Raw genomic sequence first — 24012 nt, forward strand, 5'->3', positions numbered from 1 at the left:
CTGTAAATACATGTGACAATAGTAAATCAAATCAAATCCAATTCAGAACATCAGTCACCCAGTGTAACCTGTCTACAGAGACCACGGTAGGCCACCGCTCAGTTTGACTCTCCCAAAAATTCTGAAGCTGATTATCTGACTTCATCTGAAAACAATGCAGGGTTGCAAACTCCTGAATGGGAGAAGCTGGAAGTTTGAGGCTACTCCAGTGAAGGATTTTGAAAGGGTTAAAAGAAAAGGTCAATTTCTTGAAACAAGCCCCTCCTCTCCTGACGTCAGTATTGGAAGTGAGAGACGCTTGTTGCTGTAGAAACAGCCAACAGGCGGCTGTGCTGGGAGCTGGTAAGTTTAGTGCTGATATTTGCGTCTAATGACTTTTTTTACTTAATGCCCTGGATCAGGACAAAATGAAAAGGTGTCACTGCCTTAGCTCCCCCCTCCAGGAGTTGCTGTGTCCTCCTGCCCTGATAATGCCCAGCTTTCTCTGAGTGCTGCAGCTCTGCTGGACTGTTTGGTTGCTTGCTCTTCACGTCTCCCGTTTGATCTCATGCAGAAAATAATCGGAAGAATTTCACCCGGAGTGGGGGAAGGATGAATAACGGTATCTTGCACGCCCCGCCTGTCAGCAGGGACCGAGTCATCTCCAGATTTCCCAAGGTCACGGTTTGCCTTTGATACTTTTCATGTTCTCTCGGCAATGCTGCAGTTTATCTGGTGCGAGGCATGGCGTGTTTCTCTGGCCGAGGATCCGGGCTGTTGTGGGCTGGAACATAAATGTTGTACTGAGGGTTGTTAACACTGGCAGCACCAGGAGTAACTACAAACTCAGTGCCAAACTTCAGGGCGCCTCAGTCATGGAATTTAGCTGAAAGGTGAATGGGAAAGATGCAGTTGTACATTTTGAGGGGTGAGGGGAGGAGGAACTGACTTTATTTCGATTGAAGACTCAGTAGTAAGTCTGGAGTTAGTAGCTTGATCCCGCTTCCTAACCCTTTGACATTCCAAAGTTTATTAGTCACAAGTAGGCTTACATTCACACTGGAATGAAGTTACTGTGAAAATCCCCCAGTCGCCACACTTGGGTGCCTGTTCGGGTACACTGAGAACTTGACATGGCCAATGCACCTAACCTGCACAGGAAACCAGAGCACCCGAAGGAAACTCACGCAGACACAGGCAGAATGTGCAAACTCCACACAGACAGTGACCCAAGCTGGGAGTCGAACCCAGGTCCCTGGCTAACTACTGTGCCACTGTTCCGCCCCCATTCCCCTCATTCCAAAACAGTTACCACCAGCAACGACAAAATATGAGTCAAGAGAGGGAGGTGGTGTCACTTGGTTCTGACCACATCAAATGTAACATTTCACTACCAATGAAACTTGGTCCCCATTGGTTTGCCTTGAATCTTTGAAAAGTAGAAATTGAGCTCCAAATATCCATTTTTTGAAATAGAAATTTGTTTTATTTTAACTTCGATGATGGCCCCAGAGAGAAGATCCTGGGATGCTTCCTGTTGTTTGTGTATCAATCAGGAAGTAATTGTATTGTTGGTTAGTACTAAGGGGTTTCTTTGACACTAGCCGTAACTTATGCCACCTAGAAGGACAGGAACAGCAGATGCATGGAAACACCACTCTCCAAGCACATTTCCCTCCAAATTACACACCATCCTGACTTGGAAATAAATTGTGGTTCCATCACTATTGCAGGGTCAAAATCCCAGAACTGCATTACGAACAGCACTTTGGGTGTTCCTGCACCAGATGGGCTGCAGCAGTTCAAGAAGACAGTTCACCACCACCTTCTCAAGGACAATTTAAAGATGGACAATAAATTGCCAGTCTAATCATCACCCACTTCCTGTGGAATAATTTTTAAAAAGTGTTACATAGAATTTCCATGCTTGTCAAATGGGCAGTTGCAAACATCAATTCAACATATTTTCCTTGTTTTCCCAGTTGGTACCTGATGGGCCTGTCTCAGCCAGTGTGATTTTGAAGTGAGTCGAGGGTTATGGAGGTAGGAAAGTGGAGTAAGACAATGATCAGATCAACCATGGTCTTATTGAATGGTGGAACAGAGTTGAGGGGCCAAATGGCCTATTCCTGCTCCAGGTCTTATGCCATGGTTGGTACAAGTTCCCAATGAAAGTTGTTGTTTTCTGATCAGTTAACATCTTTAAAGGGAGCTGAATCAATATCAGCTAATAAAGAGAATTGAGGGTTATGGATATTAATAGTATTATTTGATTTAACTTCAGGGATTAAGGAAAAGAGTTTGATGTTCCACAAAGTACAGTGTGTTGCAGGAGCGCACAATAATCACACCTGGACTCCAGATGGAGAGCGTTTAATGGATTCAGTGGCCTCTTCTCACTGCTTACAGTGAAAGACATTAAATTTTAGTGAAGTGTTGGCTTTTTAAAAATTCATTTGTGAGATGTGGGCATCGTTGGCTAGGCCAGCACTTATTGCCCATCCCTAGTTGTCCTTCAGAAGGTAGTGATGAACTGCCTTCTTGAAGCGCTGCAGTTCCTGAGATGTAGGTCCACCCAAGTACTGTTAGGGAGGAAGCTTCAGAATTTTGACTCCGTGACAGTGAAGAATCAGCAATATAGTTCCAAGTCAGGATGGTGTATGAGGGGACTTGGACATGGCGGTGTTCTCAGGCAACTGTCCCTTGCCCTTCTACATGGTAATAGTTGTGGATTTGGAAGGTATTGCCAAAGGAGCCTTGGTGAATTATTGCAGTGCATCTTGTAGATGGTACACACGGCTGCCACTGTGTCAGTGGTGGAGGGAAGGAATGTTTAAGAAGGTGGATAGGATGTCAGTAAAACAGGCTGCTTTGTCCTGGATAGTGTCAAGCTTCTTGAGTGTTATTGGAGCTGCACTCAACCAGGCAGTGAAGAGTATTCCATTACACTCCTGACTTGTGCCTTGTAGATGGTGGACAGGCTTTGGGGAGTCAGGAGGTGAGTTAATCTCTACAGAATTCCTAGCCTCCGGTCTGCTCTTCTTGCCAAATATTTCTATGACTAGTCCAGTTCAGATTCCGTTGGTGGTAACCCCTCCACCACTCCCCCTGGGATGTTGATAGTGGGGGATTCAGCAACGGTAGTGCCATCGAATATCAAAGGAGATGGTTAAATTCTCTTGTCGGAGATGCTCATTACCTGGCACTTCTGTGACATGAATGTTACAGACAACTTGTCAGATCAAGCCTAAATATTGTCCAGGTCTTGCTGCAAATGCACAGGGACTGTTTCAGTATCTGAGGAGTTGCAAATGGTGCTGAACATTGTGCGATCATCTGCAAACATCCCCACTTCTGACCTTATGATGCAAGGAAGATCATTGATGAAGCAGCTGAAGATGGTTGGGCCTAGGATATTATCTCAAGGAACTCCTGCAGTGACGTCCTGGACTAACCTCCAATAACATCCTCTTTTGTGGTCGGTATGACACCAACCAGTAGAGTTTTCCTCCCCAAATTCCCATTCACTTTAGTTTTGCTAGGGCTTCTTGATGTCACACTCAATAAAATGCTGCCTTGATGTCAAGGGAAGTCGCTCTCACTTCATCTCTTGAGTTAATCTCCTTTGCCCATGGAACAAGGCTGTAATAAGGATAGGAGCTGAATGGCCCTGGCAGAACCCAAACTGAGCATCAGTGCACAGGTTATTGCTGGGTAACTGCCACTTGATGGCACAATCAATGACATCTTCCATCCCTTCGCTTATGATCAAAAGTAGACTGGTAATTGGCCGGGTTGGAAAGTTACCCAATTAGTCTGACTCTCCTTTTCTTTCCCCATAGGCTGTATTTTTATTTCCTGTTAAAGTATGTATCTAATTCACTTTTGAAAGTCATCCTTAAATCTGCTTCTGATATCACTTCTGCCTATGCAGAGAAACAGAGGTCAGTGGCCCTTCGTCAGAACTCATGCACAATGAAGACCTGAGACATTGATTGTGTTTCTCTCTCCACAGATGCTGCTAGATTTGCTAAGCGTTTCCAGCATTTTCTGTTTATATTTCAAATTTCCAAAATCTGCAATTCTTTGCTCAGCAATATATACTCCATGCTGAGTGTGGTTAGAAAAAAAGAAAAGTGTATTTTTTTGTTTACAAAACCCACTTGTGTGGATAGAAGTAGCACATAATTGCAGGTGAATTGTGCCAATTTACTGGAAGGTTTTGCCATTTTTAAACTTGGAAGTGAAACAGGAGTTTTGTGGAAAAATAATGTCATTGTTAGTGCATGATTTTCTCATTTGTACATAGCATTGTTTTTGCAGTGCTTGAGGTTCAAGTCTTTTGGATGTTGCTGTTCAGATATTGCATAGGGCCAGGTTCAAACAAGTGGGGCTGGTTCCATAATATGAACGACCAAGTTGTGTGTAATTGTCTGATAAAGCCGTGGTTGAAAAGTCTATCATACTGAAACCTGAGCTTTCGATGGGTTTTATAAATAAAGGTGTAGAGTACAAAAGCCAAGAAGCTAAATCTGTATGAAACAGTTGAACCCCACTTTGACAATGGTTACCAATTCTGGGCACCCGACGGATGTACGGGGAGGGAATAAGGGGCCCAGAAATAGGAGAAGCACCAGGGCCCTTGATTTCTCGTCCTGGCCCTGGGTGCAGCCAAAGCTCAGCCTGGAAGGCGCTGTACAGGTGGGCACCCATTAAAAACATTTACAGGTATAGGGCATTTAAAAAAACTGGCCTCACAGGGCAGCAAATTTTTAAAGAAACTTTGGTACCAAGATTTTTGTTATTTATTGTCTGTTCACAATCAGTGACTTTAAGAGAATGCCTACTGCCTATGCAGTCGTTTCATGATTCTTAATGGATATAGTCAGCTTCATGGTACGATTGAATGCTCATAACTAAGAGGAACTAATTTGTTCTATCATAGAAGCCAAGAATATTTCTGCAATGTATGTGGTGCATTGATATGTGAATTCCACTTCAGGATGAATAGCCAGTAGATCATTATGACATCCTCTGCTTCATTTCATTTTGATATCTGAATGAAACAGAAACCATTTATATTAAGCCTACAGATAAATTACTCATTGTTCTCCAGGGACCACTAATTCAATTATCCTCGCAGAACCAAACTATCCTGGTGGATACAAATATCTTATAGGCTAGCTACTCATTTAGACAGCTCGGGGATGATTTTTGTCGTACAACTGCCTGCTTCCACCTGTAAATGGGAAGATAGTGGGATGAAAATTGTTGCGGGGGTGGGTAAAGTTCACTGACCTACATCCGTTACCAATCTTCTCGCATAACTTGATTTATATAGGTGGTCAGATTGCTGTTGGAAACTGTAGATTGACTAATCAAAATATTTAACCTTGGGTCCACTGCTGTTGTCACGACCCCCAATGCCGATCAGCACTACCTCTCCTGCACCCTGAATCTACCAACATACTAGAGATGGTGCAGATTGGGTGAGGGGAGGGGTGGTTCTTTAGAGTTTTGACACTTAAGGTACCGTGAGATAATCTCCTTGCTGGTGTGTGTGAAATTTCCCTACCACTGAGCTCTGATACTTTGTTTAACTCAGCCTTGGCCTTTTAGGTACTGCTGTAGGGCTGTGCTGATCATCTGCATTGTTAGGTTTTCTGATCTGCCAAATAATGAGTTACCTATGAGCACTGGCAGCTCACCTATTCAATTTAAATAGGGCAAGCCCACCAACATCAGTTGGGCCTCCTGCTGATTCTAGCAGCGAGTGAGGTAGGGTAAGTGTTATGACCACAAAGGCCACAGGGGATCATCAGTAGATCTACCCGTGGGCTTTGTGGAGTATGAGCTGCCTTATTGAGCGAGCAGAGGCTTGTCCAATGGGGAGTAGTCAGCAGGGGTTTTTAAGCCTGTAACTTTACCTGGACAGGAGGTGTAAGTCCCAAGGTGAAGACTACCTGACCATAAGCCACGGGCCTGCCTTTATTGGTGCACAATAAAGGCTGTTGATGATGGGGAGCTAACGTTTGGCTGAATTAATACGGTAGGGCTGGTTGGGTTAGAGTGTGGTGTTTAATGGCATCAGTGGTGCGTGTTTGTTGCCCTTACAAGCTGAGGTAGTTCTTTGGGCCTGCCTCTTCTTCCTATCCCATTGTGATACCATGAGAAGATATCACTACTTGAGAAAATGATGCGTGGAGACCCATGATTAGTTCTGATGAAGAGAGAATGTGAAGCAGGCCCACCGCCTGTCCAGTTACTCCATGCTAAAAGCAGCCCCTTTGTGTCTCATATTAACAGAATAGTTATTGAACACTTTTGTCACAGTCACAAGAACACCCTTGAGGTTAGAATCAAACAAAGCAAATTTTTACTTTGCATCAATCTGTTCTCTAAAGTCATACTTTAAAAAAAAAGATTAAGCACTGAAATATTTCCCATTTGGAATAGGGGGCCACTTATTCCATCAAATCATATGTAAACATCTGCCTTTAGTTGTGGCCGAGATGTCTATCACTTGAAAAAGTTCCCAGTGTTACAGGTCAAGGTTAATTTCAGTGCAAATTAAAATTTTAAGTGAATGAGGTGATGGCAGTGAAAATGATCACTTCTCAAGATTCAGGTGAGATAATTCTCTCTCTATTTCTAGTTATATTTTTATCTAACTACCTCAGTAAGTTCTCTTTCTTTCATAATAATTCACATGCACCACTTTATTTATTTACCTATAACAAAGATCATAACTACATATTTTACTGCAACATCCACTTCAATCCCTGCCAATCATACAATAGGCACACATCTGAGATTTAAAGGGGCTAAATTGGATAGCCCTGAATACAAGCACAGGGATTGCGATGTGCATCTTTGTACTGAAGTTTGATTTCTGCTTGCAGCCCCAGTGGTAACCATTCTGTTGACTGGCTTGCACCCCTTAGCAGGGTGTTCAAACTCGATACTTGTTAACAGCCTGCCAGCTTAAAGCTAGCCTCCCTCTCTTAACACGGAGTTTCAGTGTAGCTGAAGCAGGAGTTGGGAGTCAGTTGTGAGCTGAATGACCTGGGAATGGCTGGACAGATGAGGAAGTGTAAACCCAGGATTTCTGAAACTGCACTGGGTGAGTTGGTGGAGGAGGGGGAGAGAAGTGTAGTCTCCACAATGGGCTAGGAGGACCTTCAAAAACACAGTGAAAGGGCAGTGGGAACAGATAGCCATTGAGGTCAATGCTAGGAGCTTAGCCTAACAATCTGGATGCAGTGTTGTAGAATGTTAGTAACCTCACGCAAGTGATAAAGAATGCATCTTCAAGCGCCATATCCTACCAATTGCCTCAGCCAGTGCCCAATTCATTAAACACTCACTTGAGAATAACTCATATCATTCAGAACTCATAGCATGCATATATGCACCTCACCTTCACATGCTTATCACTATTGTAAGCTCTGTTTCCCAGCTTGCACATATGGCTAGCTAGTCAAACATGACTGCCACATCATCCAAATGTACTGTATGGCAATCACTGGCTAGGATAAATGAAGGGAAACTAGTGGATGTGGTGTATTTGGATTTTCAGAAGGTATTCAATAAGGTTGTATTACAGGATTGAGGCACATGAAATTGGGGGTAATTTATGGGGGTAACAAATACACATGGATTGTCAATTATTTAACAGACAAAACAAAGAGCATTAACAAATGGGTAATTTTCAGGATGGCAGGGTTTTACAATTCGAGTAGCATCAGGGCCAGTGCTTGGACTTTAAATGTTTACAATCTATATCAATGACCTAGATGAGGAGACTATAATATGTCCAAGTTTGCTGATAATACAAGGTTAGATGGGAAAGTAAGTGTGAGTAGGATTCAAAGAGGCTGCAGGTTAAATGAATAAGCAAGAGTGTGGCAGATGGAATATCCTGTGGGAGAGTATGAGGTTATTCATTTTGGTAGGGAGAATGGAAAAGTAGAATGTTTTTTAAACTCGGGACACTAGTAAACATTGGTATCATAGGTGTCCTTATACACAAATCACTAAATTAGCATTTGGGTACAGCAAACAATTAGGAAGACAAATAGTATATTAGCCTTTATATACTACTACTGAGACATTCTGAAGGAGTTTTGATATCAACTTTGAGTCCCAGGAAAAATTTCCCAGACTTGCAACCAAATAAAATAAACTTTAGGGCCTTCATGAAAATAGCCCATCTATTTCACTGAGTTTGTCTTTCTTTTACCTTCCTTCCTGAGAAGAATGCTCAGCAGCAACCTGGGAATGAACCAACTGTACATCTTTTCCTTCTTCCTTGTGGGAAAATACTCCATGACGACATGGCTGAGTTTGGTAACTCAGCTTGTGGGAAATCATTGCACTAACCAATGTCCTGCCATTCTGTGACCCAGCACAGTGGGCACCTAATTATAGGATAAGGGAATTTAATGAGAGTCATGCCTCTGCAATTCTCCCATGATGCAGCATTATGATCATTAGAATGTTGCATTAAAAATATTGTTCCAGTTGATCAGAAACAATTCAAGTCTGCATTATCACATCTGCATTAGGCACAATACAACGCTAGGTGAAAAGCAAGTTGCGAGAGCACAAAGAGTCTGCAAAGTGTTATAAGTAGGTTAACTGAGTGGGCAAAAAAATTGGCGGATGGAATGTACATGGGAAAATGAGCCTGCCCACTTTGGCAGGAAGAATAGAAAAACAGAATAGTATTTAAGTGGAGAGAGACTGCAGAATGCTGTGATACAGAGTGATCTGGGTGCCCTTGTACATGAATCACAAAAAGAAAGCTTATGGGTACAGCAGAAAATTAGGAAGGCAACTGGAACATTGGTGTTATTGTGAGGGGCTGGAGTGTTAAAGTGGCAAAGTCTTGTTCCAACTATACAGAAAATTGGTGGGATCACATCTAGTTTACTTTGTGCAGTTTTGGTCTCTTTACTTGAGAGATATATTTGCTATGGAAATAATTCAGAGAAATATGACTCGGTGGATTCCTTGGATGAAGGGGTTATCTTATGAGGAAAGGCTAAGCAGATTGGACCTATACACAATGGAGTTTGGAAGAATAGGAGAGGATTATGTCAAAACATGTAAAGTTTTAAGAGGGCTTGACAGAGTAGATTCTGAGAGGATGTTTCCCCTCATGGGAAATCTGGAACTAAGGGGTGCAATTTCAAAATAAGGAATCTCCCATTGTGGATGAAGTTGAGGAGGAATTTCTTCTCTCAAACAGTTGTTAATCTTTGGAATTCTCCCCCAGTGAGCTGGGGAAAGTCTGAAAGATGTGCTGGTTAGGTGCATTTGCCATGCTAAAATTCTCCCTCAGTGTACCTGAACAGGTGCCAGAGTGTGGCGACTAGGGGATTTTCACAGTAACTTCATTGCAGTGTTAATGTAAGCCTACTTGTGACAGTAAGAAATAAACTTTAAACTGTGAAGGCTGGATCATTTAATATATTAAAGGTTGAGGTAGACAGACTTTTAATCTACAAGGGAGTCAAGTGATAAAGTAGCAGATTTGTGCAATCTGCAAAGCTATAGAACAAGTGCCTGAAAGTGGGATTGAAATGAGTGGCTAGTTTCTTGTTTCTATTTACTCTTGGCTGGTGCAGACACAATAGGCTAAATTGACTCTTTCTGCACTATAGCTTTTCTATGGTTCTAAGGCCATGATCACTTTTAAAATGTAGTCAATGTTGTAATATAGGAAATGCAGCAGCCAAATTGTCCACAGCAAGCTCCCATGAGTGGCAATGTGATAATAGCGAGATAATCTGTTTTTGTAATGTTGATTGAAGGACAAATATTGGCCAGGACACCAGGGAAATTCTCCTGCTTTTCTTCAGAATAGTGCCATGGGATCTTTTGTATCCACCAGAGCAGGCAGCTGGAACCTCAGTTTAACATTTAACAGGCAGGAGTGTTCCCTTCCAGTCAGGGAACACTTCAGCAGTCAAGGGCATTCAGCCTCTGATCGCCATTGCAGCCTTCAAGACACACGACAACACAGAATCGCCGAGCAGAAACTGATAGCCAAGTTCCGCACGCATCAACCGGGATCTTGGGTTCATGTCAGGCTACGTGTAACCCCCACCACCCTGTCTGGGTTTGCAAAATCTTACTAACTGTCCTGGTTTGAGAAAACTCGCACCTCTTTAACCTGTGATTATCCCTCTCTCCACTTGCACTGTCTGTGCCTGTAAAGACTTGATTACCTGTGAAGACTCGCATTCCAACCATTTTTCACATTCCAATCTGTAATTATCTTGCAATTGTGTCTTTGCCTATATATTCTGTGTTTGTGAAATAAACCTGTTGGACTTTAACCTGGTGTTGTGAGACTTCTTAGAGTAGAAAGACAAGGGTTGCTAAAGTTATAAATAACCTTGCCGAGTAACCTAAATCAAAATACTCTCTGTTAAAGCCATTCACATAAACAGACAGGTATCTATCTATTCCTTAATTGACTAGACACTCAATGACAATACTGTGTTTTAAATCTTGTTACAGTGTTACATACCTGAAGCCTGTCTCCAGTTTAAAGATCAGTTCCATGTTCAAGTTAAATATGCCTGCCAAGAACGACAGACCAGAAATGTTGGGTAAGTAATTTGAGACATGAAGTGAAAGGTATCCAACACTTGGCTCAATCAGCTTCTTTGAAGGACAATTTAATTAAAAGATACAGTATTTCTTCTGTTGACCCATGGAACCTGAGTTTAAAGAAAATGGTTAGTTGATTTATTACTTTTTTTGAGTATTCGTAGGCAATCCTTGCTCAACAATTACTCTACTGAATAAATGGGAGCTTTATTTGTGTTGAGCAATGAATATCAACTTACCTTAAAGGCCAAGAGCCTTACAACATTATACTGAGAAGATAATGTGACTGAGTTAAGCAATGGTGTTTTTATATGCTAAGTTACGTGGCACAGTGGTTAGCACTGCTGCCTCACAGCACCAGGGACCTGGGTTCAATTCCAGCCTCGGGTCACAGTTTGTGTGGAGTTTGCACATTCTCCCCGTATCTGCGTGGGTTTCCTCCAGGTGCTCCAGTTTTCTCCCACACTCCAGAAATGTGCAGGTTAGGTTGATTGGCCATGCTAAATTGACCTTGGTGTCAAGGAATTAGCAGGGTAAATATGTGGGGTTACGGGAATCGGGCCTGGGTAGGATTGTGGTCAATGCAGACTTGATGGACCGAATGGCCGCCTTCTACACTGTAAGGATTCTACTTGTGGACCTGTTGTGAAGAGCAGGGGAATGGCACTAATTGAATACTCTTTCAAAGAGCTGACACAGACACATGGATTGAGGTTGAATGATCAGAAATATAGTCTAAGGGGCATGTTTTAAGAAGTGTTTTCAAAGAGGAAAGTCAGGTAGAGGGGGGAGAGGTTTAGGAAGGGAATTCCAGAGCTTGGGCCTAGACAACTGAAGGCACCAAAGGAATGCACAAGAGGCCCAAATTAGAGGAGCCCAGACATTTTAGAGGGCTGTGAGGTTGAAGGACATTACAGAGTTAGAGAACAGTAAGAAATCTCACAACACCAGGTTAACTTTCAACAGGTTTATTTGGAATTACAAGCTTTCAGAGCACTGATGAAAGACCTCACCTGATGAAGGAACAGCGCTCTGAAAGCTCGTGATTGCAAATAAACCTCTTGGACTTTAACCTGGTGTTGTGAGACTTCTTACTGTGCCCACCCCCGATCTGAAGCCGGCTTCTCCACCTCAGAGTTAGAGAAGGCCAAGGCCATGGAAGAACTTGAAAACAAGGATGAGACTTTTAAAATAAAGACATTGCTTGACTGGGAACCAATGTAGGCCAGCGAACACAGAAGTGCTTTCATTCTCTGTCCTGTTCCAGTTTCTATTACCTTGGAAACTTGTTACAAATTCTAAATAAAACATGTTTTAATGTTGGTAAGCATAGAATCCATACAATGCAGAAGGAGGCCATTCGGCCCATCGAGTCTGCACTGACAACAATCCCACCCAGCCCCTATTCCCTTAACCCCACATATTCACCCTGCTAATCCCCCTGACAGGGTCAATTTAGCATGACCAATCACCCTAACCCGCACATCTTTGGACTGTGGGAGGAAACCGGAGCACCCTGAGGAAACCCACGCAGACACGGGGAGAAAGTGCAAACTCCACACAGACAGTGACCCGGATCCCTGGCACTATGAGGCAGCAGCGCTAACCACTGTTCCTGGTAATTATGGCTATTTTTGATTCTTTTCATGAAATGGGCTTGTATTCCTACCAGAAATAAGGATACAAAATTGTCACTAAAATAACCAAATAGCAGCTAAAAGCTGAAATAAACACTAGGTACAAAAGTCATATTCACTTTCGATTGCCTCATTCTCTCAGCTTTCATTCTTTCAATTTGCGCTGTTGGGCACTGAAATGAAGCTCATTACTTGAGTAATGTATAGGCAGGTTTATGTTAATCAGTTTTCCTAAAAAATATTAATACTAATACCATACACTTGCCAAAGATTGTTAAAATAACGCACATCCCAGAGGTTTTCATAAGGTGGGATTCAGAGCTGAGAAGGAATTGGAGAAGGCTGCCAATTCACAATTAAAGAGGGCATTTTTTTTTTGGAAACCATTTTATTGTCAGGGGATATGCAAAGGCAGAGTGATCAATTGTGCAGGAGAGCTGCAGGGAAGGAAGACATAGAGGAGACCAGGAGTTGGGAGGTGCAAGCAGGAATAAAAATCACTTCACATAACAGTGAAGCTTTGTTATGTTGTTGTCCCTACAGACACAAAATGTCAAAGGTCGTGGTGGTTGGGGATCTATATGTGGGGAAGACGTGTCTTATTAACAGGTGAGTATTTGCTTGCCCCATTTATTACCATAAACGGAATCTGGGGAAAATCTAATGTGTTTACATTGCACAGGCACGAAGTTATTTTTCTGTAGTTGAAGAAAAAAGTAATTATATGATCACAGTATTGTTACTGTGCAAAAGGAGGCCATTTGGCCCGTCATGTCCACACCGGCTCTCCAAGTGAGCATTATGACGTACTGCCATTCCCCTGCCTTTTTCCCATACCCCTGCACATTGTTTCTATTCAAATAATTATCTTGAATGCCTCAATTGAACCTGCCTCCACCATACTTCCAGGCAGTGCACTCCAGACCCAAACCACTTGCTGAGTTTTCACATCACATTTGCTCGTTTTGAAATCACTTTAAATCTGTGCCTTCTCGTTCTTGATCCTTTTTTGAGCAGGAAAAGTTTCTCCCTATCTACTCTGTCCAGCCCCCTCATGATTTTGAACACCTCTGTCAACTTTCTTCTTCTCTCCTAGGAGAACAGTCCCAACCTCTCCAATCTCTCCTCATTATTGAAGTTTCTCATCCCTGGAACCATTCCTTTAAACCTCTTCTCTACTCTCCCAATGCATTCACATCCTCCCTATAGTGTGATCAGCTGGGCAGGGGAAAGGATCTCATCATCTGTACGGAGTACAGAACTACCATCAATCCCAAAGGTCCATGTGTCCCCAACAGCCGCAATGGAACAACAATAGTTGCCAGAGTAACTAGGGCTACGGGAATTGACACACTGGTGGACAAGAAACATCACTCAGATGAACAACCAATGTCAATACTCACAGATTCAATTTAGAGACCTGCACAATTTAAAGACTGTGGGCAATGCATGTGCAGAGACAAATTAGGAGAATAAATAGTTGTTAATCCATGAGGACAGTGGGTGGAGAGTGGGTAACGTGGCTAACACAACATCACATAGGATCATGCATGAAAATATGTCTTTTGCTCGCTAGGAAAAAGAGGATGTTTATATCTCTTGTTCGGTATGAAAAGTGGAGAGTTTGATTTTTGGAAATGCAATCTTATGAGGTATGCTACATGACTAACTGGCTTTCCATTGTCATGTAACTCTGACATGAGGCAGGCTGCCTGTAGTCTACCATTTCAAATGAATTAAATAAAGGTTCTCACTGTATACACACTGAAGAAGTACAGCAGTCCATATACATGAAACAGAGGGAGTGTGGTATTGGCTTGCCATTTACTCGAAGACTTAGATTATGCGGAGAGATTATACAAAGTAGGGTTGTTTTCCCTGAAATTTAGTAAGTTAAGGGGTGATTTGATCTAAGTTTTCAATATATTGAGGCAAATGGGGAGGCAACAAATGCTGGCATTGTCAGCAAAGTCCATGTCCCGTGAATGAGATAGGGTAGATGGAGAGAAACTATGTCTCTGTTGGTTGGGGTATCTAGGACTTGGGGGAAAAGTCTAAAACGTAGAGCCAGATCTTTCAGGAGTGAAGTTAGGAAAAACTAATACACAAGAAGATGATAGAAATTTAAAACTATCTTCCCTAAACAATTGATGCTAAATAAATTGTAAATTTTAACACTGTGATTGATGGATTTTTGGTAGCCAAAGCTATTAAGGGATAAGATGGGGTTAGGTTGCAGATCAGCCATGCATGATCTCATTGAATGGTGAACAAGCTCGAGGGGCTAAGCAGCCTAGTCCTATTGCTCTGTTCCTAAACTTGATTGGTGTTTGCACCCAGCACCAACGAGAAAATGACTACGGAGGAGTTGAGGATGCGGGCTGGGACTGCCTATTCTGGGAGATCTCTCTTCCATGATCTTAATGTGCTCTGCTCAGATATAAGGCATAGCAGTCTACATATGGCTTGTGACTTAACCAGACTGGGATCAGGGCCTAGAGAATCACAGATCACAAGAAAAATTTGTATCATAACAGTTTTTGTGTGGCCGTCAATGCAGAGGGACACTTGGGATCTTCCCCATGGAAATCTTACACCAACTTTTCGAAGATTATTTGTGGGAAGTGTATTCAAATATGTCTCTAATTATTGAAGACCTCACCTGCATGCTTCTCCACTTAACTCTGTCGACATTGTGGAGGAGGAGCCACGCATCGGGTAAAGGACCCACGTGACAAGAGAAAGAAATCATGGGATGGGGGAGAAACCTGGAGGTGGGATATGGTCACAAACCAGGAAGAGGGAGAAATCCAGAAGAGGAGCAAAGTGGCAAGAGAAGGAGTTCCACAGTGGGAGGAAAGGCCTGGCAATTAAGGGTCTCACAATAAGAGTTGGAGCACAATCCTGGCATTCTGTCGTGGTAAGAAGTTTAACAACACCAGGTTAAAGTCCAACAGGTTTATTTGGTAGCAAAAGCCACACAAGCTTTCGGAGCTGCAAGCCCCTTCTTCAGGTGAGTGGGAATTCTGTTCACAAACAGAGCATATAAAGACACAAACTCAATTTACATGAATAATGGTTGGAATGCGAATACTTACAACTAATCAAGTCTTTAAGAAACAAAACAATGGGAGTGGAGAGAGCATCAAGACAGGCTAAAAAGATGTGTTTTGTCTCCAGACAAGACAGCCAGTGAAACTCTGTGGGGGTTACAAATAATGGGACATGAACCCAATATCCCGGTTGAGGCCGTCCTCGTGTGTGCGGAACTTGGCTATCAGTTTCTGCTCAGCGACTCTGCGCCGTCGTGTGTCGCGAAGGCCGCCTTGGAGAACGCATTCTGTCGTGGGTCAGTCCAAAAGATGGGTTTCTATTCCTGGATATCTTCCAGTGTGTGACTAATTATTTGACTCCAAACTAATAATTCACTGAAGTTTTAGTTCTTTGTTTCACCTCTATGTATTTATTTTCATCAATTTAAGTATATTTGTGCTACAGATTGAGTATCCTTTATCCGAAACCCTCTGGGCCGATTACATTGGGGAATCAGATCATTTCAGTTTTCAGATACTGCATATAAACTTACATTACATACCTAAGGCAAGGCTAGCTATAGTCTAAAGTAAATAAAATGGTTATAAGCGTGAGGTGTATCATTGAATAATAAATACAGGCTCCCTGTAACAAGTTTCTTTTTTTACATGTTCACCTCAAAAATTGTAGATTAAACAACGCAGACAAATAACTTGACTTGCCATGCTAAAGGTCGATGAAGTTCAGAAAAAGTGCTTTTTTTGGATGTGTTCGGTTTTTGGAATTACAGATAAAGAATTCTTTTAGTGAGGCCTTCCCATTTTATCGAAATAATATTCAATTTGATCCTTTTTTAAATTTCAGATTTTGTAAAAATGTGTTTGACCGAGACTACAAGGCCACAATAGGGGTTGATTTTGAAATTGAGCGATTTGAAATTGCTGGAACTCCATACAATCTACAAATGTGAGTACATAGTAAAATCTACATTACCAGAACTTTAAAGTTTTGCCTATTTAGTTATAAATTGTCATAATATTGAATATCGAATTGTTTTTCTGTGGATAAAAGCAAATTACTGCAGATGCTGGAATCTGAAACCAAAAGAGAAAATGCTGGAAAACCTCAGCAGGTCTGGCTGCATTTGCACTCTTTTCTCTCCTTACAGATGCTGCCAGACCTGCTGAGATTTTCCAGCATTTTCTCTTTTGGTTTCATATGGATATATTCTTTGGCAGATGAGTTGAATCTGCTGTTTCTTCTCTCAGCAGCTAGTGACTTCAGTGAAGGATGCCCCTGTCAGATGTAATACCAGGACAGACAGTGTAGTTTAGAGGTTAACCAGCAAAGAGTCTGTTTCCCAGGCCTCAAAATGATGAGCAGGAGCCTTGCACACACAACTGGACTGAAATGCACTAACCACCATACTGAGAAGGACAAACAAGTGGGCATCCATCACTTATGCCTGTGCATGTGCAAATGAAGAGTCTAACATCAGTTTGAGGTTCCTGCCACAAATATTGTATTTTCCTGCTGGAGCAATTATTACTTGGGGAAGCCAGCCCAATGGAACAAACTCTCACTCCCCTGCTATTCATCCCAGACCAGTCCCCCAGCCTCACTTACCTGAGCGCTGCTGCAACTCTACCAGTAGCCCCATTTCTCTTCACACTTCTCGCGGTCTTACCTAATGGACAATTGCACTGTGCCAGCTCCATGATATCACCATCTCAGGAGCCTCAAACCTCATAATTCTGGCACAGGATACTTGCCCATCGTGCCCAACCAAGCGCTCTCAAATTGCTAGACCAGTGAAGAGCTTAGCTGTGACAGTGCATTAGCATCAATCTATTGCCCTCATGACTATAATCTTGCCAAGGTTAGGATATCAAATTAATACAATTGACAACGTGCTTGAAAGCTACTTTTGTTCATGCACTTTGAATTGAAGTTGCCATAATTAATTTTACTTGGGACATTTTTTCAACAAAATTGAATCTTTTATTACATTTTAAATCTTGTTAAGTCCATGCCAAGTATTCTGAGATTATGGATTGATTTATGGGCCTACACTTTTCTCAATTTCTACTTCCTACTTTGAAAGTTAAGATAAATGAAAATGCAGTTGTAGTTTGTTGAAGAATTTCAGTGAAATTAGAGCAGAGACTTTAGATTTTCTGGTGATTGTTTTGAAATCCAACCCAGGCTGCTCACTCTCACTTTTCACCCTCTGCATTTGTATAGGGGTCCTCCTTAAAATGAGTTTTTGGGTGGGTGGTCTTAACCTTGATTTAATTTATTATTGTCACATGTGTTAACATATAGTGAAAAGTATTGTTTCTTGCACGCTATGCAGACAAAACATACCGTTCATAGAGAAGGAAAGGAGAGAGTGCAGAATGTAGTGTTACAGTCATAGCCAGGGTGTAGAGAAAGATCACCTTAATGCAAGATAAGTCCATTCAAAAGTCAGACAGCAGCAGGGAAGAAGCTGTTCTTGAGTTGGCTGGTACGTGACCTCAGACTTTTATATTTTCCAGAAGAAAGAAGGTGGAAGAGAGAATGTCCGGAGTGCGTGGGGTCCCTAATTATGTTGGCTGCTTTGCCGAGGCAGCAGGAAGTGTAAACAGAATCACGCTGGTTTGCGTGATCGATTGGGCTACATTCACGACCTTTTGTAATTCCTTGTGGTCTTGGGCAGAGCAGGAGCCATACCAAGCATTTGCGATAACCCAATTTTTAGTCAGAATTACACTACAACAGAAATATTCGGGATCCCGGTTATGTCATTGACCAGGTGCGGGGACAATTGAGCAGGCACATCCTCTGGTGTAAAAGCCGTTTTGGATCTCCCGCTCGATTCTCCGTCCCCTCCACTGTTTCCACACCCCTAAAATGGGAGTGGAACATTCCCCCCTCCCCCCCCCCCCTCTATTTGGCTCTCCACAGATGCTGCCAGACCTGTTGAGTTTATCCAACATTTTCTGTTTTATTACAAAAAACACATTGACTGGTCATTATCTCACTTCTGTTTGTGAGACCTTGCTGTACGCAAATTGGTTGTTGTGTTCCCAACATTACAACAGTGACCACAGTTCAAAAATGCTTCACTGGATATAAAGCACTTTGGAGCATTCTGTGATTGTGAAATTCTCTATGTAAATGCAAGTCTTTTCCTGTTAACACTGGTTGCTTGAAACAGGACATCAGGATTTCCACCCATCACCACTAAAATACTTTGCTTTTCCAATCAAGAAAGTTCACGCCTATCCCAAAATCCTGGAAATCAGGTATTGTTAACCCTTCCTGGTTTGTTAACTTCCTGGGTTTGATTACAAACCTAGGTGAGTCTTTCTAGTGCATTTGCCATCCTGCATTTCCTCACTATGTTCACTGAATAACTAGGCCAATGTTCAATGCCTGTGGTAGTAGCATTCAGGCATTTCAGTGCAGCAAAAACGCTGGAATAAAACAGAATCTATTCACTTACAGTTAAATCAAACCACCAGTTTGCAGTCAGTCTCTTCAAAGGATTAATCTGATAGTTATTTCTATTGATTTTAGCTGGGACACAGCAGGGCAGGAGAAATTCAAGTGCATTGCTTCTGCATATTATCGAGGTGCTGAAGGTAAGCCTGGATTAGCAGCAGGCAAAACAAAGTGATCATTGTGAGGTTTTTTTAATGTTATTATTTAAATAATGTTTTAAATTTGTGTTTCCAGCCATTATAATAGCCTTTGACTTGACTGACATACGGACCCTGGAACACACAAAGTAGGCCTTGAATTTTCATCATTGTGTGAATGTACTGAATTTTATTTTCAATTCTGTTTACTGCAGTTATTATAACCCAGCTTATCTGTGTTTGTTTTTATTGGTGACCAGTCACAAGAAAAATGAGGTTATAAAATGTGTTACCATAGCAACAGTAGACAGCACAATCTGCACTAGCCAATGCCAGGAGTGTGTTAAGTGCCGCTGACTTCAGGCGGGTAAGCCCCTGGGGGAGGCCCATTAAGACTGCTGAAGGAGGAAACACCATCAAAATAGCAGATGAGCTAATCCTAGTTGATGGTGTCCACAGCTGGCAGCAGTGACGCAGCCACAGGACAGGAGAGGTCGATGACAGGGTGACCACGGGCCATCCCAAACTCAACACCAAAATTTGCGATCCAAATTTATAGAATTATAAGAAATAGGAGGAGTAGACCATTCAGCCCATTGAACATGCTCTGACATTCAATAAGATCATGGCTGATCTGATTGTGGCATTAAGTCAAATTTCTTGCAAAGCTCCCATATCCCTAGACTCCCTTAAAAATCAAAAAAGAATAAATTCAATAGCCCTGCCTCCACTGCTCTCTGTAAAAGAGAATTCCAAAGGCTAACAACCCCCTGAGAGAAGAAATTCCTCCTCATCACTCTCTTAAATGAGAGACCCCTTATTTAAACTGTGTGTCCTAGTTCTAGATTCCTATGCGACGAAACATCCTCTCAGAATTTACCATCAAGCACCCTCAGAATCCTATATGTTGCAGTGAGATCAGCTTCTTTTAAAACCCAATGAGTATGCATAAGTATGCAATCTTACCAACCTGCTCAACCTTTACTCATAAGACATCCCTTTTATCTCAGGAATCGTCCTAATATCCCTGCTTCCAATGCAAGTTATTCATTCCTTAAATAAAGAGACCAAAGCAAGTACAGTACCTCAAGTGCAAAGAAATATGGGCAGGTTAGCTGAGCGGACAACAAGATGGCAGATGGAGTACAATATAGGGAAATATGAAGTTATTCACTTTGATCATAAGAATAAAAAAGCAGAATATTTTAAAAAATGTCAGAAACTGCTAAGTGTTGATTTCAGAGAGACTTGGATGTGCTGATACACAAGGGTTGCAAGAAGTTAGCATGCAATAAGGAATTAGAAAGGCAAGTGCCATGTTGGTCTTTATCGCAAGGAGATTGGAGTACAAGAATAAAGAAGTCTTGCTACAATTGGACTGGGTTATGGTGAGACCACAGCTGTGTGTAGTTTTGGTCTCCACATTTAAGAAAGCATATACTCGCATTGGAGGTGGTACAGCGAAGGTTCACTAAATTGGTGCCTGGGATGAGGTGGTTGCCAGTGATGAGAGGCTGAGTAAATTGGGCTTATATTCTCTGGAATTTAGAATAATGACATGTGATCTCATTGAAACCTACAAAATTCTGAAAGAACTTGATAGGGTGGACACTGAGAGATTGTTTCCGCTGGTCAGGGAATCTAAAACACGGGGGCACGGTCTCAGAATGAGGAGACAATCATTTAAGACAGAGGAGGAGAAATTAATTTACTCACAGTTTATGAATCTTTGGAATTCTCTATCCCAGAGAGTTGTGGATGCTCAGTTGTTGAATACATTTAAGGCTGGGGTGGACAGATTTTTGGTCTCTCGGGGAATCAAGGGATGTAGGGAGTGGGCAGGAAAGTGGAGTTGAAGCTAATGATCATGATCAGATCGAATACAGAGCAGGCTTATTGGGCCATGTGGTCTACTCCTGCTGCTATTTCTTAAGTTCTTCTGCTCTTGTGTAGGTGCAATCTTACCAATATCCTATACAATTGTCAAAAGCCTTCCCTACTTTTATAGTTCATCTCCTTTGCAACAAAGGCCAACGTTCCATTTGCCTCCCTCATTACCTGCTGTACCTGCAAACCAACTTTTTTGTGATTCATGTACAAATACGTCCAGATCCCTCTGTGACACTCTATTCTGCAGTATCTTTCCATTTAAATAATATTGTTTTTCTTTTCTTCCTGCCAAAGTGGACAATGTCACATTTTCCCACATTATATCCCTTCTGATGGCCAACCATCACAGGCGCTCCAACAATAGGCAACCGATAGTGATAATAAACCAGAAGTACCCCAAATCATTTGTGTTGGCTTAATACTGATTTGATTCCCCTCCCTCAGCAGGTTTGCTTTGTCTGGCAAAATCGTTTCCCACCCAATAGATGTTCATGGGGGGAGGAGAGAGAGGAAGAAGGGAAAGCCATGATTGAATCTCTGTTAAGGCTGCAAATTCATATTAAGAGCTGGATCTTCCAATAGAAATGTTTCAATGTAGAAAATTATAATAAGCTCCTATAAAAACACAACTATCCAATGTGAAAATCCAAAGTAACCTGTCTTTATGGTCAAGATTTTCTCACCTCTCCTATCACACTCGCTACAGTTTGCATCTGTTCTTTTGTTTCCTTGGAACATTTTTCTACTGGAAAGTATTTACATGGATGAACATTATTATTGATGTTAATTCTTTACAAGAATGCAGAAGTGCTTTGCAAATCCATGTAAAGAAGTAAATGTTATGTTTTCAATCAGTCTATTACACAGACAAAAGTTTTGCCTGACGTCTTACTTCTAACTCCCTTAGTTTTAATTTGTATCCATGATAGAGCGAACAACTTCATTAACCCCCCCCCCCCCCCGCCCACCATTATATTACAAATGTCAGTTAGATCACTCATAGTTCTTCATTTTAAAATGAGAATAAGTGCAAATTCCTTAACCTTTCCTTATAACTTAAATGTTGATGCCTGCAATCATTTTGCTTACTCCCTTTATCATTTTCTCAAAGACAATAATATTCTTTCTTGCTATAGGCAGTGGCTGGAGGATGCACTGAAGGAAAATGAACAGGGTTTAAGTACGATTTTTCTCGTAGGCTCTAAGAAAGACTTATTGGTGAGTAGTAATTATTTTCCCAGTAGCTTGGAGGTTCATCAGGCGTAGGTCGCTCATACTGTCTTCCTGAAAGAGGACAGCAAGTTTATGTTCCATGGATCCACAGCCACTCCTCCAGGGTAGTGCTTCAACAATCCTTGTCATCTGTTGGAGTACAGATTGTTGAAGTGCTGTGAGAGGTCTTTTGAACATTGGTATCCAAAGCCACGATGGCAGCACTCTGCGTAACTTCCAGTCTGGCGGACATTTGGCGGAAGCTGCGTGTGCTACAATGGAACCGGAGGCCTCAACCATCATGCTTGGGTCCATAAGTGTGAAAACAAAGTTGGCCACCAGTTCCATGCTAGAAAGGGTGGGCTCAAAACTTTATGCAAAGTGGATTCCTCACTGCTCCTTGGCATCACATGCAAGCTTTCCTGCAGGCTTTCCATATTGTTGTGTATGCCCATCAGTCTTTTTCTGTAATCTGGACCATTGAAGTTTTCATGAGTCCTCTGCAGGAGAACTATTGTATAACATCATCCTCTGGTGAAGTGCCACCTTGCTATCCTTATTCCCTAACGTTGGCTGCAGTGCACTTGTGCTTGGTGTCTCACCACTTGTAGGTCTCACCTCTCTGTTAAGAGGTGCAGGTTAGATTTAAACAGTGTATGCTATCTTTAAATGGTTAGCAAGTAGTAATAATGGGCTCCCTGCTGATGCATACAACCAATGAATAGCACAGCAGTCATTACAAGAAGCATGGAGCAGAAAGGAGTTGTGTTGCCCATATTACATGGAACAAGTGCGGGGTAATTACACATCATAATCCACGCACATATTTTTGGGAGCTATCCAATTTTGACTGTGCGATGTAGCTATGAAAATAATGAGGGCATACGTAGGAAAGTCAGTTGTCCCCTGATGTTGCAGGCTGGGTTACCTCAGCCATTTAAATGTACCCTATAAAGCCAAGCTGGCCAGTCTGTCTCATGTTATGAATATTTTTAAATGCTAAAGGTGAGTGAATCGCTCTTGACAGGTGCTGCTAACACCAGCTGGAAACACTCTGGTTTTCCCACTGGCAGGAACACTTGGAGAGCAGTTGGGTGAATCGCACCCAAGATCTTTTACAAAGTTTATTTGCAAAGTGAAATTCACAAAATTGCATTGTACTGAGCTCCCAGGAAGATTGATGTATTGATTGATGTAAAAATAGAAGAAAACTACCAAATGAATAAAAATATTGACAAATAACGTACTCACTTAATCATACATTTCTTGCCCATTTTAACAGATGTACTAAGTTGTTTTCAGTTCCCACTTCAAATGCCATTCTCTAGCTACGTACTCCAGCTTCCCCGATAACTGTTTGAGACTAAACCAGAATGTTTGTAACATGGCTGTTATATTTGGCCCTGAGATGAGGTTCTGAACATTTATTGATGCCATCACTAAGACTGCCTATTTCCACCTCCATAACATCACCCAGCTTCATCCCTGCCTCTGCTCCTCTGTTGCTACAGCCATCATTCATACCTTTGGTATCTAAAGTTGACTATGTCATTGCAATCCTGGCTGCCCCCTCACATTCTACACTCTTTCTACACATTCTACAATGACTTGAGGTCATTCAAAACTCTTCTGCCCATGTCCTGACTTGCACCAAATCCCATTCACCTGTCTCCCTGGGCTCACTGACCGACATTAGCTTCCAGCGAAGCAACATTTTAGTTTTAAAATTCTTGCCCTTGTTTTGAAGTCCATCCAAGGCCCCTCCCTACCACTGTAATCTTCACTAGTGTCATAACTCTCCAAGATATCTGTGCTGATCTAATTCTAGCCCCTTGAACATCTATCTCCAACTTTAATCACTGCACCGTTGGCATTCATGCCTTCAGTTGCCTCAAGCCAAAGCTTTGGTATACCTACCCTACATCTCTCTGTCTCTCTACCTCACTTTCTTCTTTTACGATGCTCCTTAAAACCTACCTCATAGATCTTTTAATCATCTGACCTAAAATCTC

General features: G+C 42.0%; 1 protein-coding gene across 1 annotated transcript in view; it reads left to right on the top strand.

The window, feature by feature from the left end:
• Window positions 1–295: 295 nt before the first annotated feature.
• The window catches only part of rab36 (RAB36, member RAS oncogene family), a 35127-nt gene continuing 11410 nt past the window's right edge, over window positions 296–24012 (top strand). Inside the window, exons 1-8 of the mRNA XM_078227632.1 lie at window positions 296–342; window positions 554–657; window positions 10510–10601; window positions 12783–12848; window positions 16137–16238; window positions 18837–18901; window positions 18996–19047; window positions 21925–22006. Coding sequence (XP_078083758.1) covers window positions 592–657; window positions 10510–10601; window positions 12783–12848; window positions 16137–16238; window positions 18837–18901; window positions 18996–19047; window positions 21925–22006 — 525 coding nt within the window. The 5' untranslated portion in view covers window positions 296–342; window positions 554–591. The remainder of the gene's footprint in view (window positions 343–553; window positions 658–10509; window positions 10602–12782; window positions 12849–16136; window positions 16239–18836; window positions 18902–18995; window positions 19048–21924; window positions 22007–24012) is intronic.

This window comes from Mustelus asterias, chromosome 13 (assembly GCF_964213995.1).
Source record: "Mustelus asterias chromosome 13, sMusAst1.hap1.1, whole genome shotgun sequence".
NCBI classification, from domain to species: Eukaryota; Metazoa; Chordata; class Chondrichthyes; order Carcharhiniformes; family Triakidae; genus Mustelus; species Mustelus asterias.